Source organism: Cyprinus carpio, chromosome B21, assembly GCF_018340385.1.
Source record: "Cyprinus carpio isolate SPL01 chromosome B21, ASM1834038v1, whole genome shotgun sequence".
Taxonomy (NCBI): Eukaryota; Metazoa; Chordata; class Actinopteri; order Cypriniformes; family Cyprinidae; genus Cyprinus; species Cyprinus carpio.
Window position 1 is genome coordinate 15,202,685 of NC_056617.1, and position 18,248 is coordinate 15,220,932.

Genomic DNA, 18,248 nt, shown 5'->3' on the forward strand with positions numbered 1-18,248 from the left:
GAATTATTTGAAGTTGAAGAACGAAATTAAGAGGTGATAGGGAGTGACTCGTGCGCTGTATCGCTTTCATTTACTGTGCCGGTAATATAGCTTGCGGTTTAGTGGTAGGAAGTTTTTGTGCTTTGTTGAATTTTTGTTATAGCACGCCAAACCAAACTTGTATTTTTGAAGATGTGAAAATGTGAATGTTGCATAGGCTGCCACAAAGCTAAAGTGTTGTGAATGTTTTTAGTGTGTATTTATGCAGTTGCTAATGATTTAGGTGGTTACTTACTGGTCTACTTAGCAAAAAAGTTAGATTTTTCCATTGTCAATAGCACAGAGATTCTGTTCTTTCTTTCTGTTGATCAGCGTGTCGAATTTGCATGGCCAGTGTTAGACATGTGAAACTCCCCAGGATTCTTGTTGGAATGACTGAATTTCGCAAAATTTCGCCTAGCATCTGTAAATGTGACCACACCTAGGTTCCTTATGAAAGCCTCTATTTTCATAGAAATTGCAGGTGATCGTGTAGCTTGAGGACTGTCCGGTAACTGTATGTTTGTGAATCTGTGGGGTTGTTCATCTAGTAGCTTCTTCCGTCGTGTTACTCCTCTGTGAGTTGGTTCTGATTGGACTGTGTCTCACAGCTATAAATACCACCCAGGCGTTTGGATCCCCATGCTTTAGGGCTCCCCCGGCGCCTCCTGTCAAACACTGCCATCTTGTTGGGAATAAATGTCTAACTGGCAGAGGGGCGATCTGTCTCTCTCAAGCTTTTTTCTCTAGCGGGATAAGGCTCCTTCAGAGTCTGTGTGGCATCAGCTTCGGTGGGAAGGTCTGATCTCCTTTTGTTTTCCGTGTTTTCTTAATCTCACTGTTTTCCCTCAGTTTTTACTTTTGGTTATTTCTCCCCCATTTTTTTTTTCTCTTAATTACGAATACAAACTCCTCTAACCATTGCCTGCCAAATATTTTCCTAGAGGCGCAAACTGTTCAGAACAAGTGTTGTGTGCTCACTCAACCTTTTTTAATTCTAAAATTTGCACTTAAATTTATATATAATTACACTGGTGATCACATGAGAACACATGAGATTTACAGTAATAATAATAATAATAATTAAAACCTCCAGACATTTTACAGTAATAAAAATGTAGGGTGAAAATATGCTTAATTGGCATTATATAAACATCATTACAGTCTTAAATTATCCTAAAAGGATTGTTTTGATTTGAAAAAATATATTCTTTTTTTATTTAGGGGTGGAATATGACCTTGAGACACCTAAACAGCCCTCATCCTGACCTGATTTAATCAAAACAAAGCCAAACAAAGTCAGCATCTACAACTTTTTGCTCAGACTGCAGCATTATATACACTTGTCATTAATTTCATCTTTCATGACATTATTAATATAGTGTTAAGAAAGGACCTCACAGTTCAAAACAACCTCAAATAATTAGCTGTTGCCCATCTTTTAACATTTACTCTGGCAATTATGGTGATTAGTTGTGTGCCTTGATCTTCATATGTAAATCTTTGTGTAAACAAACCTATATTAGTGTGGGTGCGATCGTGTACACACACCTGACAAAAACACTGTGCCGTAGACGCACACTAAATTACCCCCTAATTGGATCCCTTTGAATATTCAAGAGACGTCCCCTCCGACACATGTACAAAATAAAAACTAACAAATATGTGGGGGCAAGAAAAGCACATTGGGGTTAAAGGCGCTGAGGGAGGTAGCCTTCTTTCTCTCGTTCCTGTCCCCGGCATCTGTTCATCCATATGGAACGGGGGGCAGAATCCGTCGTCTCTGGGAAGGCTGACATTATGTCAAGCAACTCGCTGAGAGAAAAGCATCTTTTGAAGAAAAGTTAGAGGAAGAGACATGAGGAGAAAGCATTTACAAATTTGATGAGGTTTGAGAACACTTTACCTGGATAAGGCTAGTCAAAGCACTAACTACATTTTAAAAGAACTGCAGTAACCAATAACCAATTAGGAATTTATTGTTATTTAATTTAAATTATATATTAAAAAAAGCTTTCCAACTGTTGTAAATCTCAAAACACAGCTTTGCCCCATTTCTTTTCTTTTTTTTTTCATTCTATTTCTTTTTGCTTTTCTCTGGTGGCCATGGTGGTGTTTGAGTTTCTTTGTTTGCAACCGGCAAGAAAGCTTTTTCTAGAAACTTCATATTGTCTGTATTTTTAGTGGACTGCAAATAAAAGGTCTGATAAATGAATTATTGATTCCAGTGGTCAGTTAAAAGAAAAAAGCACTTCCCTTCTTTTTGTTAGTTTATTTATTTATCTGTTTGTTCACTTTGTACTCCCGGCTGGTGCTGTTTTGCAGGGTTGAATGGATGGATGTGTTTTGTTTCGTGGGTCAGGGGTGTTTTTGTGTGTGTGTGTGTTACAGTACTTGCATCTTGTAAAAATGTTTACATTTGCAAAAAATGATTCAGTATTGTCTTCTGCCTAGGACGGAAGAGACATTTTTATCAAACAAGCATACAAACAAACAGATCCCACTGTGCTTGGCCTAACACACACACACACACTCACGGTATCATTACTCGTGCACATTACAGTGAGAGGAGACAGAACGGGGGCACTTTGTAAATGTCATGGGCCGAGGGCTCTTCCACCCTCTTTGCTGGATGGAATAAAATGAATTGAAGTGAACACTATCAGCAGCCGCAGCAAGATAAATCTGTCGTTTAAAAGGGACTTGCAATTAGGTGTGCAGGGGCCAGCAGGAGGGCAGGGCTTTCAAGAGCCTGCTGCCATTAACCTCCTTTCTACTGCCGCATTGACCTGGGAAGTGTAGTTTTTAGTTTCCAAAGCCTGAATTTGAATCATCCACTCACCAAAAAAGAACTACAAAAAGGACGATGCTAATATTTGACCTGTTGAAAGCCCGATTTACTTCTGTAAAGTGACATTTCTGAGTGAAACAGAATGTAGGGTGGGAATTTGATTCAAGTGACTTGAATCTTTTGAATCAATTCAAGATTTGTTTCCTGATTCATTCTCAAGTGACTTACAAATGTCTGTGTATTACAAAACGAGTCACTGAATAATCTATTTAACAGATTTGTTATAAATAAATAAATAAATAAATTAGGGCTGTCAAATGATTAATCACGATTAATCACATCCAAAATAAAAGTTTTGTTTACATAATATATGTATGTGTACAGGGTATATTTATTATGTATATATAAATTCACACACATAAATTATATATTTAGAAAATATTTACATGTATATACATTTATATATTTATATTCTTATATTTTATATTATATATAAATATATTTAATATATATACATAAACATATTCTTCTTAAATATATACATGCATGTGTGTGTATTTATATATACATAATAAATATACACAGTATACACACATATATTATGTAAACAAAACTTTTATTTTGGATGTGATTAATCGTGATTAATCATTTGACAGCCCTAAAATAAATATATTAAGGCTGTCAATCGATTCAAATATTTAATCACTATTAAATCACATGATTGTCATGAGTTTACTCGTGATTAATCGCAACTTAATCACACATTTTTATCGGTTCTAAATGTACCTTAAATTAATACTTTTCAAGTTTTTCATACTCTAATCAACATGGGCATTGACAAATATGGATGATTTATGCAGATGTACATATGTTTATTATTAGTGAAACTATAGTCAACAGTACCAATGAGTCTCAGAAACTAAATAAGGTTTGTCCAAGAAGCAGCTAGATTTGTCGCTAGGTACCTTTTTTGAAAAAAAAAACAAAAAAGTCACTAAAGGGGACTGAAAAGTCGATAAGTTGGCAACACTGTGCATCTCCATTTCTCCAACTACAGGCTAGACAACGGGTCAAACGGAAAATGTGCACTACGTTAATCATGCTTAAAAAAAATAGTGTCTTTAAAATGAGTTTGCGTTAATGCATTAATTTTGACAGCCCTAATATATATAGATAGATAGATAGATAGAGAGCTGTGCAATAATAAATTGTTCATTTTGCAATGATATAAACAATCATGTAGCTGAGATTTGCTATATAGCATACTTTCTCATCATGTTATGATTGCAAAGTAAAGTTGGATCTACTATATATCCAACAAATTACACACAGAAAGTGGGCAAAGCAGGTTTCAAGTAAGTTTTTACATCAATTTAATTGTACAAGTATAGTACAGATATTTTTACACATTAATAATCCATGCACTTCCTTTCTCTCCTTGTTGTGAATGAAAATTAAATCAACTACAGCAATTCGGTTGTCTTGTGCAGACTGAAAACACTGGGAAAAATATTAGTTTGGAATGACAGATTTGTTCAGGAACAAAAAAGACAATATAAGGAAGCAAATTTTGAAACGCAAGCCATTTTAGAGGTGAAGAAGGTATGTTTTAGTGAAAGATTATGAAGACATTTTTGTGCAGTGATGAACCGTACACAATAAGACAGAAACGTACTATTAAAATGTTCCTGTTGAAGGTAGAAAACAGACGCTTAGCCCCTCATGCACTTTTAAACATTTCTGCGGTCTTCACCTCCAGCTTTATCTCACAGTTCACCTCACACCTCTCTCTCCAGCATCCCCTTCTGCTCACCCCTTTTCTCACCCTATCCTTCTTGCTCTCGCGCGTTTTCCTCTTCACACTCTATCTGCGTGACCTTCATCTGCTCGCCACTTTCAGCCGGCACCAAAAACTTAATCACACACTGTCAAGCTGTAAGGAGAGGAGGAGGAGGGCGAATTCTTCCCCTCTTTCTCTCGGCTCCTCTCTTCTTTAATGCCCTTTGCAGTGGCGAGGAAAGAAGGGGGAAAATTTATGGCTGGTGGGACAGGTGGGGTATGAACAATGGGCAGAAAGGAGTGCAGGGTTATCTGGTGGGGCGCAGGAGAGCGCGCGGCGGGAAAATCGATGTGACCCGTGATACACTGTCATCACAATTCCCACCCCAGCCATCCTATTTGTCTTGCGTAGGGAGCTCTGGACGGGCCGTGTCAACGTGCGTGGAGAGAGGCCCCGCACAGATTAGCCGGGGTGAATCATGACCGCTCGCGCTCTTTCTTATTCAGCCCCAGTTCTATCTGTTATTGCTGCTGCAGTGGGGCTAGAGTTTGCGGCCCGGCACTGTGGGTGGGAGGGGTTGCCTGTGGGGATTGTGGGTAAAATATGGATTGTGTGTGTGAAAGTAAGAGATTAATTGCTATACGGAGGTTTGGACATACACTGTGAAGTGCTCATTCGGTTTATCTTCTCCCCGCTGAGTGATATTCACGGTTACTGTTTCTGGGTGTACGGTAAACCTCGCTCTGATTGTAGCCAGTTCATCCTCTGTGAAACACATTTGGAGCCTGTATAAAACACTTCAAGGTGAAGAGTTTCATTTTTGGAAAATACTTTATTCTATTTTTTCCAGTTTGTTACACAGAGCCATTTGTAGGTTGATTTTTTTCTAATTGTGGTACTTTTAAAATTTGCCCTGTGTGTTTGAGTGTCCTGACACAGCAACAGCTCAACCAATAGGGTGAGGTTGGGGGTGGAGCTATCTGTTTGTTTGACCAATGGTAGATGAGGTGTTTGGAAAACAGGTTTTTATCTTTTCAATTCTGCTTGGTGGTCAACTGATATTTTGATATATAAATGTATATATAGATACATAAAATGTTTGTATAACAGTATGAAAATTATTATACAAGTGTTAGACAAAGAAAGTAAACTGAATATGAAGATGTTTTATAGAGTTTGCCTTTCTACTTGGTCTTATGAGTTCCAGGGCACATAGATTTACCAAATTACTGTAGCTTACTACCTTTTTAGTCATGTTTCTAACAATGTCTTTATTTATGAAAGAAAAAAATATATAAAAATAAATAACTATAATAGGATTATAGAATCAAGAGGTAAATCTAAAGTGTCCAAACAATACATTTTTTATTTTGATTCATTTTCATTTTAATTAATGATGTCAAATGAAATAATTCTAACTGCAGCATGTGTTATATGTCTTCATTTATTTATTTATGGCTATCAATAAAATTCTACATTGGCCAACCACTATTTTATGCAGAAAAAAAGAAAAAGAAGAAGACAGAAAGAAGAAGAAGAAGAAGAAAAGAAACTTCTGGTGCTAAATTGAATAATATTAAATTACTAAAAATGTATTAATAAATGCTTTAACAGCTTATACAAATGTAAAAAGTCACATGCATTAACATTGTTAACTTTCTAGAAATACTGGCACGACTATTCACAACATGTGTTCTGTTCTGTGTTTTATCAGATGAGGCTCAGTTAGCTCTGCCCATACAGAAAGCAGGGTTCGAGAAGCTTCCTCTGGGCACTCAGACTCTTCCTCCAGGCTTCCCCGCTCCCTTCATGTTTGCAGATGGCCTCTCTTCCGTGGAGACATTGCTCACTAACATCCAGGTACATGCAGTTTGTGTTTTATTTATATTTGTTAGAAATAGTTCTATGTATTTATACTCATGTTAGAAACACGTTGACATAATTTTAAGTGGAAGTTTGCTGAGGCCCTCTGGTTAAGAAGCAGTGCTTTAAAGTGTATGCATGTTGCATACAGTAACTGTGGATGTTTATTTGTGTATTAAAATCGAGTGTGTCTTGTGTTGTGTTGGCGGCTCAGGGTCTGCTGAAGGTGGCCGTGGATAATGCCCGTGTGCAGGAGAAACAGGTGCAACAGGAACGCAAGGAGTTAAAGATGGAGCTGTACAGAGAAAGAGAGATGAGAGAGAGTCTGGAGAGACAACTCACCTCTGAACTGCACAGCCGAGGTACGTTCACACACTAATAAACTTAAGGATGTTACGGTGGATCATAATTGAACTTGCTTTTATAATAGCTATATTTTAGGTCCAGAGTTGATGTGTGTGTGGTGATTCATCAATACTTTTAGAAATAGTGTGTTACCTTTTTAAATTATTTTAAATGAAGTGATGGAAATTCTTTGGTCGTAATGTGTATGAAGCCTTTTTTTGTTTTTTTTTTTTTGTTTAGTAAACACATTAACGCATGACGAAACTCAAAAAAACCTCATAGTGTGTGCCGCCAATTCCCTCCCAAACCGTGTCACTAGTGGATTTACTGCCAATTCAACTCGAGCCGTTTGCGCCAAGAAATTAAGCCAATTATTCAGCTGGATAACAACTCTGACAATATGTACAAACACCTCAATAATTTATTAGCCATGGCTGTTACAGCATTTCATGTTCTTTTAATGCGCACTGTTATATGGTGGATGATTTGGCCAATCAAAGGCAAGTAATTAGAGGTGTGAGGAGAAAGGGACATACATTTAACACTGCAAGCGAGCTTGTTTTAAGGTCTTCTGCCAGACTCCGAGTGTTTCAAAAGGCAGTTAATTGCTGTGAATCCACATATACACAGAGTTGATTATGTTTGCACATATTCAGAGAAAACTGTGTGCTGTGTGAACACGATGTGTTGGCATTAGGTGTGTACAGCTGTTGAGTTGGCCCATAAATGCACATTGTTAGGTTGAATTTATTCTTTTATTAGTCGTGCTATAACGATTGCTTATTCTTACAGTCTCTGAACCCTGAGTATGAGTAACAGTAGTAGCGATGCCCTAGCAAACACCACTAACCAGGCCACATTTCCATAAAGTTGATTAATCCGAGCGTCTAAAAAACTAGTAATTTTACATATCCTTTTTGAAAGCTGTTGCATGTAGCGCACCATATGTTTTTGTTTTGCTAGTGCTAATGAGCACTTTCAAGTCTCTAATGTGTGAACGTGAGTCTTGTGTTTTCAGACACCATGCTGAAGGAGAGAAGTGTTTTACGTTTGAATGTTTGTTCAAACGTCTTTCTTCTCGCCCTTAGCCACTATTCAGAAGCGTCTGAAGAAGGAAAAGAAGGCGAAGAGGAAACTGCAGGAGGCTCTGGAGTTTGAGTCTAAGAGGAGAGAGCAGGTGGAACAGGCGCTCAAACAGGCCACATCTCCTGAGAGTCTCCGCATGAGTCTCAACGGTGGGGCTCTGCTCGGACACACAACACTCGGCCTGTCCCAGTACCCACGCTTTTCATTTGACCACTTGTCTACGTACATGACACATTTCCTGTATTTGGCGCAAGTGTTTAAGTTGATCACCAGATGGGACACACATTATGGTGTTAAGTCCTACTAAAGTTTCCTTACACATTTTGATTTTCAATACTTTGCACTTACAATAAAGCAAATGTGGTGCTTCTAATTAAAATATAAAAAGCAGTTGCTAACATTTTACAAAATACACATACACCTCTCTGCACCAATAAAATGTGCCTTAATTTTTTTGATTATATGATGGGATACATTGAGCTACAAATACCACTTTGATGCAAACTTTAGTGTTTTAGTGTGTGTTAAAGGCACTGAGCTTTGGCATTAATGAGACCAGGAACAGTCTTATGCACCTACAAGTGGCCAAGACCGAAAGTGTGGTATTGGGACAAGCCAATCAAGCAGATGTGATGCAATAAGCAATAAATGAAATCTCGTTGGTCTAAAATTCTGCTTCATTTAATTATGAGATCGCCAGTAGCATTTCCATTTGAGCTTGGCACAGTTAGGAATATGTGTGAAGAAATTAATTGGAAAATACATCAAGAATACGGAAAATCTGGGCAGTGGATTTCATGCTTTCGTAGCCAAATATAACATATATTATATTTAAGATTGTGTTGCACTTTTACTTTCATTGACGTAACATTGGAAACTCATCACATCGCGCATTGTTTGGACATGTACACACACAGTTCCTCTTTACAGTCATCTCTTTACAGATCTGCTTGTTCAGAACTTCCCTCAGTTTGTCCATTAATATTTCATTTAACCTTCTGTTCATTCTCATATTTTTTTAGTCAGTGCTGATATCGGTATTTCCGTCTAGGTCATAACTATTAGCAATGCATTAGCATCATAATCTCAGCTGAGGAAATGCAGTCTGATGTTTATCATAAACGCTCTAAATATGCACACTTACCAAGGCCAAACCATTTTCCTAATCGCTTGCTGTTGTTTTGATTACACTTGTTTAATTGTGAATATCTTAACAGAAGCAGAATTTGAATAGGAGGGAAAAAACAGGTACATTTGCAAGACATCTGCAAGTATTTTCATGAGTGCTGGAGCAATTATTAGGCCAATGCTGATTAGACGCGAATTCATTATGAGAAATGCACTTTGTTTTTGCCTTTCATCTGAGGGAAATGCTAGGAAAAGATCCATATTGTGAAGGTCTGCTGTTACGTCACATCTCGACTCAGATAAAGCTACTTCCTCTTTTGTTTATCTGTGCAACACAGCCTTTGTTGAGGAGATTTTCCAAGCGCAGTGCAACTCAAGCGAGCTAGGCAGACAACGTGGATTTAATAAATAAATAAACCTTTTTTAATGTGTAATAATACTCACTACCGTTCAAAAGTTTGGGTCAGTAAGTTTCTTTTAAAGAAGTCTCTGATACTAACCAAGGCTGCATTTATTTGTTTAAATATAAGATAAAAACAGTAATATCGTACTGATAGTTTTACTGTTTAATGTTTTACTGATAATGTGTGACATATTTGATTGTAGAGGCAGTGATACCAGAGGTGAAGTCTGAACATAATGGCAGCCAGCAGGAGAACTCAGCTGTACAAGGTGAGAATTTAAAAACTCGAAATAAAGACCTGACATCATATGGTCAATAGTCTGTATTTGAATGAAAGGTAAAAATGGCTGCATTTGAGAAGATGCAACCAGCCATGTGCTGTACATATGGTCCAGAGGCCCCCTCTCTCCTGGCAAAACTACCAGAGTAAATCCCTGAACTTGCCTCACATCTCATTGGGTCCCTTTGAAGATGTCCAACTCTTTCAGGAGTGAGATTACAAACTGATGTTTTCACGTGCCTTTCACGCTTCCGTTCCCCGAGATCTATTTGTGCTTTACAGCTCTTCTGCACACACTCATACAGTTTCATTCTTATCCCTGTTCCATCTGTCTTTCCCTCTTCCCTCCAAGCTAGCCTCCCAAATCTGGCCAAAAGTTGTGTTTGATAAATGGGACCTATTATCAACACGTCTGACGGCGAATTAAAGACCCACTGCCGTACATCTTATTGAAATGTGGGGCTGGGGGAAGGTGAATAAATACATATGTTTACAGAAGATGCGGTGGAAATGGGCTCCAAAGAGCTCCGCTGAAAATGAGCGAAATATTTTTTTCCCCCTATATAGCCAATTTCACAGTCTGCAAATAAAGAGACGTCCATTTTTCTTCTGGCTTTGACAGTGGTGCTGTAACGGAGCCCTGCTGAAGCGTTTGCAGAGTAGATATCGCCAGTTGTTTTTCTTCTTTGGGGCAGCACCAAGGTTCATTCGCAGTGTAAAGGGGTCATCAGCGGGTGATTGTAGTTTCTCGGGTTGAATCAGACACAACTTCACCCTAAATCTGTTGCACATCTCATGTTTCAAAGTCTGTAGCTTTCAAAACCTGCAGATCAAAGACACGCAGCCTTAGACCAGACTGAGAAATACATCAATTGTTATTTTGTAGGCCGACATCTGGACACAGAATAGAGCATGCTGTTGTCAAATCTTGTGAGACATCAAGTAACTCATGACTTGAGAATTTTTTTTGTAAAAATTGTGCTTTTGAGTTGGTGATAATCATATACAATCATATTTGCTAAAAAGTAACAATCCCGAAACAAATCTAAACTAGCTGAGGAGCACTTATCTTGAAATCGTACAGGATTTCATTCAGGCCTAAAAATTTACTAGGGAGCCATCGGCTCCTAAAATAAAAACTTTTAGGACCCAATAGCTTTTTTAAGTATCATAAATTATAGAACTGCTTGATAAAATTCCCATACTGTCACTAGTAATCCTGATCTGTGTCATATAAAGGTCACTTTGTTTTGTAAGAATATTTCTGGCAGTTTGGAGGGGGAAAAATTGTGTTGATGGTTCTAACATGTTATCCATATTACTCCTAAAGTTTCGCTTGCAATGGATTCAACATTATGTAGGCCCTAAAGAGACACGGAGATGGAAATAAAGATGAGATGGGTGGAAAAATTATATTTCCATGCTTTGTGTTCACTCACAAATTTTAGAGTTCCTCAAGAAGCCTCACGTTTGCTTATCAAAACATTTGCAAAAAAATGTTTATCGGGGAATGCAAAAAAATTGCCCATGAATGCAAAGTTTCTCAGGGGAGTACGCAAATGTGTTTGGCGCTTTAGGGGCTCTGTACAAGATTAGTCAGACCTCATTATGCTTAACAATGATTGTGATTTTTTTTTAATGAATACCATTTATTACAATGAAATCTGATGTATCTTTAAATGAAAAATAACAGGTCCCAGTTAATTCTGAAAAACGGAAAAATGTTTTTGTTTCATTTGCGACCATTTTAGTGGCACTCTGGAGCCCTGTGGAATGTAGTCTGTGACTTGAGTTGAGGCGTCACTAATGTGAGCATAACAGCAGGGATTAGTGTTAGAGCTCCATCACAATGCCCCTGACCTTTAGAGCAACGAGCAGAACCAGGGAACGTGAAGATCAGACCTTTCCCCTATAATGCAGAGGCTAATACGAGGTGCAAATGAGTCTGTAATCGCTCTGACACAGTACTTTAACTGTTCACTTCATGAGTAGTGATCAGCGCCCTACAATGGAAAAAAACAGCTTTGCATTACATTTTAATACCCCACTAAAGGGAAAAACAAGTTCAATACAGTTACAGTTAATTGTACATTATTTGAGACTGCGATTATGGATGCCGTATATTCAGTACTCAATATAATTGGCTTATAGGAAGTAATGACTCCTACTAAATGAGCTTGAATGAGAAAGCTAAAATGAGAGGTTTACTTTTGTTCATGGAAGCCACTGTAATATGAAAAACAACATCTAAATTGTAACAAGCTAAAGGAAGAGCATATCTAATTCACTTGTTAAGGAATGCCTGGTTTTGTCCATGAAGGGAAAACATAATGATCCCGCACTCTCTCGGATGCACAGATCATCACTTTATCTCTGCACTTCTTTATCTAGAAGTTCCATCAAGCTGAAAGAGGAAAGGTGTCTGTGCAATCAGCTTACAAAGTCTGGCAGCCGCCCCACCTGGGGAGTTTGTGTATGAAGTCTGTTGTCCGCTCCACCCCTCCCCGAGCTCCCGCGCCTCACCACATTTATCCATTACAGCCGGCAAAAATCTAATTAGCCCGTGCTTCCCTCCCAAGTCGGACTTCACAGTTTTGCAAGCTAGCAGTGACAGCTGATTTCATTAGGTTTGATTGTCCTTGCCGAGATCCCACTCGTCGGGCTAAAAGCTTTTTGCGCTTTCTCAGGTTCCACCCCTGTGTTGGGCCATTACGATGACCCGTGCCTTTTCTGATTAATCAAGACAAGTGGCGCTAACAAAAAAACTGCTGAACACAAAAGAAGGTGACATCATTTTACAAGCCGATTAAGAGAAGTGTGGAGTGGTGGGAGAGAGAGGGAGTGAAGAAGGGAGGCGAGGTGAAAATGTAATTAAGATGGAGAAAACCGTTGCAGTCACACTCAATGGGCGTCATTCCGGAGAATTCCGCACACGTTCCAACAATCGACGCTGAAAATGTGCAGATTGCGTATGGAATTCCGGATCTGATCCCATTCAGCACACCATTCATATCAAGTTTTCAACCTATTAATTGGTATCATGCTGTGATATAACGAGGATGAATAATCAAGGATGAGGAAGTGGTGTTTGCGTTTCGAGAATAAATGAGTCCGGGGTTATATGGAGGGGAGCTGTGTGTTGTGGAGAAGGTCCCGGAGGAGGACCACCCTCACCTCCCCATCCATCTATTTACAGTATCCTACATGTGGGGCAAAAGAGCCAAAGATTCATAGGGTTGACCTCATCGCTGGCAACAGTTATTTACTGAAATACCAATGCAAGGAGGAGAATGTGATGTATAAATGCTTGCCTTTGAATAAGACTAGGATGCTTTCTGTTAAGCCTTCTACACACTGCACGATTTTAGCAATCCTGTAAGATCATTGCTGGTCACACTGTGCGACATGGATCTAATAAATCTGGGTACAAAATGCATGTAAACTATACGATGATGACACATATTGACTCCTAGGCTACGATGCACGTTTCAATAGAAGAATAAAACGTCATTAGCATGCGCTAGTGGTAAACAAAAAGAGCATAATGAATAACACTTTGACAGTTGTAGTTTTTATGTGTGCTAAAAAGTGAAAGTGCTGAAAAGTGGAAGCGGCGAAAGAGTAAGGAATAAGAGTAAGGAAAAAGTGTTTTAGCACCCAGTCGCATTGATTTCATGTCGCATTTTTACTGGTTGGTCAGTAAACATGGCTCGTAACTGCAAACGATGAACATGCTGAATTTCTGACACTGACAGAAAATTATTGTAGGCTATCTTTGGTCGCAAGACTGTGACAACAGAACCTCTCTCACTGTATGACATAGGACCACCGATTGAGAGCCACGATCACAGAAATCGCCACGATTGTTTCACGATGCCCATCTTTCGTCTGGGACAGCCAAAAATCGTGCAGTATGTCTCGGGCTTTAGGGCTACAAATTGATGAATAAAATGTGAAAACGAAAATGGAAATTGCCATTAGCAAATATTATTTTATTGATAGTCTCCTTGTATGCAATATTTAATATATATTAATGTGCATTTATTTATTCATTCATTTACATAAAATTCTGTGCAATTACTTTTTGTTGAATTTTACAACACATTGGAGAGAATTCAATATTGTATTTTATCTTTAATTGAATGAATAATGAAAAAAATACACTAAATTGTTGCAAATTTAATTTTAAAATTGCCCTGTGTGTGACCAGATTCATGTTATGTAAAAATAATTTTACAATTAATATAAGGTTATAAAATGTGAAAGAATGAGCAAAATGTTGCTAATTTAATTTTAAACTTGCCCTTGTGTGTGACAAGATTTATTTAATTTTTTAAAAGATATTTACAATAAATATGAGGTTATAAAATCCAAAAGAATGAGCAAAATTCTGATTTGTACATTTTTTATTTAATATTTTTTTAGCTAGAGTATTTGACATGATGAAAACACTGATATACACAAAAGAGAAATGAATCTTGATGCATTGAATACTGGTATTTTGGCCCACCTCCTGCTTAACAAAACCGATAGTGTCCTGCTCTGTCAGGTCTCTGTATTAAGTGTATGAACTATTTGCTCCGGTGTCTCCTGGGTGCAGCTTCATCATGGCAGATTTAGCCTGCTGTCAGCCATAGGACTCAATTAATTGCACTTCAGGATATTACTCATAACTCATATTTCAGAGCAAGTGAAATACCCGGCGTCTATTTATCTCTTCTAGCATATCTCCCTCCTTTCAGCACCAGCAGGCCTCAGTGTGGCATGCATACATTTCAAATGGTTCATGTTTAGTATTAATGTCTCATGTAATGTTTAATATGGCACATTTAATCATGTTCTGTGTATGTTTATAAACAAAAAAAGGTTGAATGAGAAAGCATTTCATTTCACAGACAGTTTATCAGAAAATTAGGCACTATTCACAAAGAGAGAACAGAAATAAAGCCTGAAATTCTTAAGAATCAAACATTTCTGAAGGTTAAGCAGTTTTTTTTTTTCATGGATCATTTGCTGAAAAGCTCTGGAAGTTAAAATATTAGCAGTTTTAGGTTGCAACCATTTTGGCAAAAATTGGAACATGTCTGAATACAGTTTTAAACCTAATCCTAATTTGTGTTTCATTCTTTTATTATAATAACAAACACAAATAAAAAGATCAATTTTATAAACGATGCTTATTTATTTAAAAAAAAAAAGACTGCAGAATGGAGAATAGGGTTACAAATTCAGTATTAATCTGTAAATTAAGCACAAATTTACATTTTGTACAAATGTCAGTCAGTATGGCATAGCTAGTTTTGAATCAAATTGTTCCTTTGGGAATTACTGATAAAGCTATTAATCATTTTTCATAAGTTGGGTAAGATGATGTTTTTAAATGTCACTTCCAAATGCAGCGAATGCAACAATTTGTGTGAAATTCCCATCAAGGTTTAGAAAGTGATCACTTCTGGTATGTCCCTGTTCAAAGAATGTTACTTTTCCCATTTTTTTTTTCTTTCTTTTTTCTAATTGGGGTAAGATCATGCACTAACAAAATCTGAGAAAGATAATTTTTTATTACATTTTTTTGGCAATTAAATGTAGCAATTAATAATTATTATAATTTGATCATTTTTTTTTTTATAATTATAATTCAAATGTAATCTTACACCAATAAATGTATACCAATTCAAGAAATTATATCAAAATACAGTTAAGAATGCCCAATTAGTGAAAAGCATCACCAATCAACATGACTTTTTTACATTACCCGTGGGCGTCTAGAATGTAATTTTTCCATGTCTGCTTTCAAAGCAAACAGATATGGGGTGACCTATAGAGATTATGCGCAGGGACATAAACACGCTCAGTTTAATGTTCTGTTCTCCCTCAATTACGCTCTCTCCGTCCATGTACCTTGAGTGTTGTTGTATTTACATCCTGCATACATATTAGCTCATCTGTTGGTGCTTGCAGAAACAAGCATGTTGAACATGTAAAAGCACTCGAGTCCTAATGAACTGCTTTCTGTGTGACTGTGCGCTGCGAGCTCTCCGATTAACATGCATCTGCAGCACTCCTGCCCCTCAACCACCAGCTGGTTCTCTCTGATCTAGTGCTTTACGGCCACCGCAAACATGATTCATTCTCTAAACTTGCTAAGTTTTGATGTTAGAAGACATTAATGTCTTTGTTTTTGTCCCTTTTTTAATTATGATTCTTGATTTACGAACTCTTGCGATTCTCTTGGGGGTGGTGGAATATTCATTTGAACACTGTTGTGCTAAAATTTAATGTTTTCAAAATTATATTATGCCTCGTTTTCATATTATATAATTGATAGTGAAAGCTCTAAAATCTGATGAATATTTTAAATAAATAAATGATTTTATATGTATAAATGAATACAAATGAACACATACATTTTATATATATATATATACAGATATATATATATATATATATATACATATACACACACACACACACACACACACACAGAGTATATATATTTACAAGTAACCTGGATTACACAATTAGATTCCAAAAATGCAGTACTTGATTATAACACGTTTTAAAAGGCTCAGATTACAGTAAATTTTTTATGGATTACATGATTAAAGTTCTATATAAAATTCCCTGGCTCTCATGCATTTTATCTTCTTCATTACAGAAAACAGACCCTACTCCAAACCTCCCATCATGTACTGAAGCCTGTGGCATCTTTAGTCCCACGACAGACAGCTCAGCTCAGCCCAGAGACGGACGGGGCCACGTGGAGAGGGGTTTTTCCCGGAGGAAAAGTGGTGCGGGTGCTGAAGACCGGCACCTGAACCTATGTACAGGACTTGAGTGTGTATGTATGTGTGTGGAGGTGCAGTGTGTTTGCGGTCCTCATGAGACGCGTGTGTGTGTCTTGAGCACTGCTTGTTGGCGACCTTTCAACATCACATGCACCGACTTGTATAAAAATGTCTTTCTCTCTTGTTTTGACTACTTCTACATCCCACACTTTTTTGAGATTAAAAGAAGTGTTTGTTTTCCTGGATTAAAATCTCATTATCTGATGAAATACCCTTCTTTATGTGAAGCACACAGCATCACCCTAATCTAATCTTCAGTTTGTTATTATTATTATTATTATTATTATTATTGAGTGTTATCTGCTGATCCCCCATGATTCTGTGCACCAGTGATTCTGAACAGCACAACAGTTTTGACGAGTCTGTAGAGAACTTTGTCCACAGCACCTCTACATGAAGGGACAAAAGAGACAAATATTATGTGGACAGACTCCAAACAAGACACGTGTGCTTCTTTAATAAACATTGTCTACATTTGTTGTTTTGCCTTTTAAGAAAGGGATTCTATATCAACATTTCCTTTTTTCTTATTGTATTTTTTTAGAAAGTGTAGAAATATTTCCTCATGTTGTCGTTTCCCTGCCCTATGTTTATTATTCTGGTGTTTATTTTATTATCTGGTTTGTTGTTTTCCATTGTATTTTAATCAGCATTTCAAACAGATGCTCAAGTGATCTTGAAACAAACATTCTTTGTACGTCTTTGCTGTCTTACTTTGCCCCGTGACAATGTTTTCTCTATTGCTGCTTAACTTAAAAAGTAAAAAAAAAAAGAAGTGTTCATTTGATGTTGCTATAAACACAGTATTACAGTACTCCCCCTTCTGTTTTTACCCGTTTATAAAGACTTGTAAAAATGCTTTAGCGTTTGCTATCCTGACGTTGTTATTACGTGGATACATTTTTAGTGAGGAAAAAGAGACGAGAAGTACCCTTATGCACATCCAGAGCGAGCATGCTTGTAAATACAACGATGAAAAATGACACGTATCGATTGAAAATAAAGCGCTGCCTCTTCAAATCTATTTTTAAACATTTCTAGCGACTCCATAGGTAATGCAATCACAAATCGGCAGCTATCAATGATGTTGAATCTTGTTTTAAAATGGCAACAGACACTTATCACAGCCTTGCACATGCCACAACGAATAAAACACCCCTATGGACGACTTGGTAGGTTTTGTTTTTTTTCCCCTTTGAGTAATAAAATTAAGATGGAAACATTTGCTTGTTTCGCTTCAGTTATTTTCAGAGAATTTTTCCCCAAGTTAATTGGTATTTGGCCATTTTTAAATTAATGTATAATAACCACGTGTCAGTTACCAAAATGTGTCAATTATAGCACAAAGTTTATTATTATTGCTATAAACACACACTACTGCACATAAAAAAACACTTTACACATTTTAAAACTTTTCTCTTTATATTATAAAAATACAGTTAAATCAGTAAAATAAATAAACTAACATTAACAAACAAAAAAAATAAGGGTTTTCAATTTCCTGTGATTAAAAGCTGAATTTTCAGCATCATTATGCCAGTCTTCAGTGTCACATAATACTTCAGAAATTATTCTAATATGCTGATTTACTGCTCAAGAAACACTTCTTCTTCTTCTTCATCTTATTATTATTATTATTATTATAAGTGTTGAAAACTGTTGTGCTGCTTAATATTTTTGTGGAAACAATAATTTTCTTTTTAGGA

The 18,248-nt window shown here is 37.0% G+C and overlaps 1 protein-coding gene across 3 annotated transcripts in view; it reads left to right on the forward strand.

Moving 5' to 3' along the window:
* Nucleotides 1-17,764, forward strand: part of LOC109067735 (dachshund homolog 2-like) — a 143,416-nt gene extending 125,652 nt beyond the window's left edge. For 2 of the 3 annotated variants that reach the window (XM_042748428.1, XM_042748430.1), the window contains 5 exons: nt 6,304-6,449; nt 6,658-6,814; nt 7,886-8,032; nt 9,618-9,683; nt 16,353-17,764. In XM_042748428.1, the coding sequence (XP_042604362.1) occupies nt 6,304-6,449; nt 6,658-6,814; nt 7,886-8,032; nt 9,618-9,683; nt 16,353-16,390 (554 nt within the window). In that variant the 3' untranslated portion in view covers nt 16,391-17,764. The remainder of the gene's footprint in view (nt 1-6,303; nt 6,450-6,657; nt 6,815-7,885; nt 8,033-9,617; nt 9,684-16,352) is intronic. The other variant, XM_042748429.1, reaches the window with a different exon arrangement.
* Nucleotides 17,765-18,248: the final 484 nt, after the last annotated feature.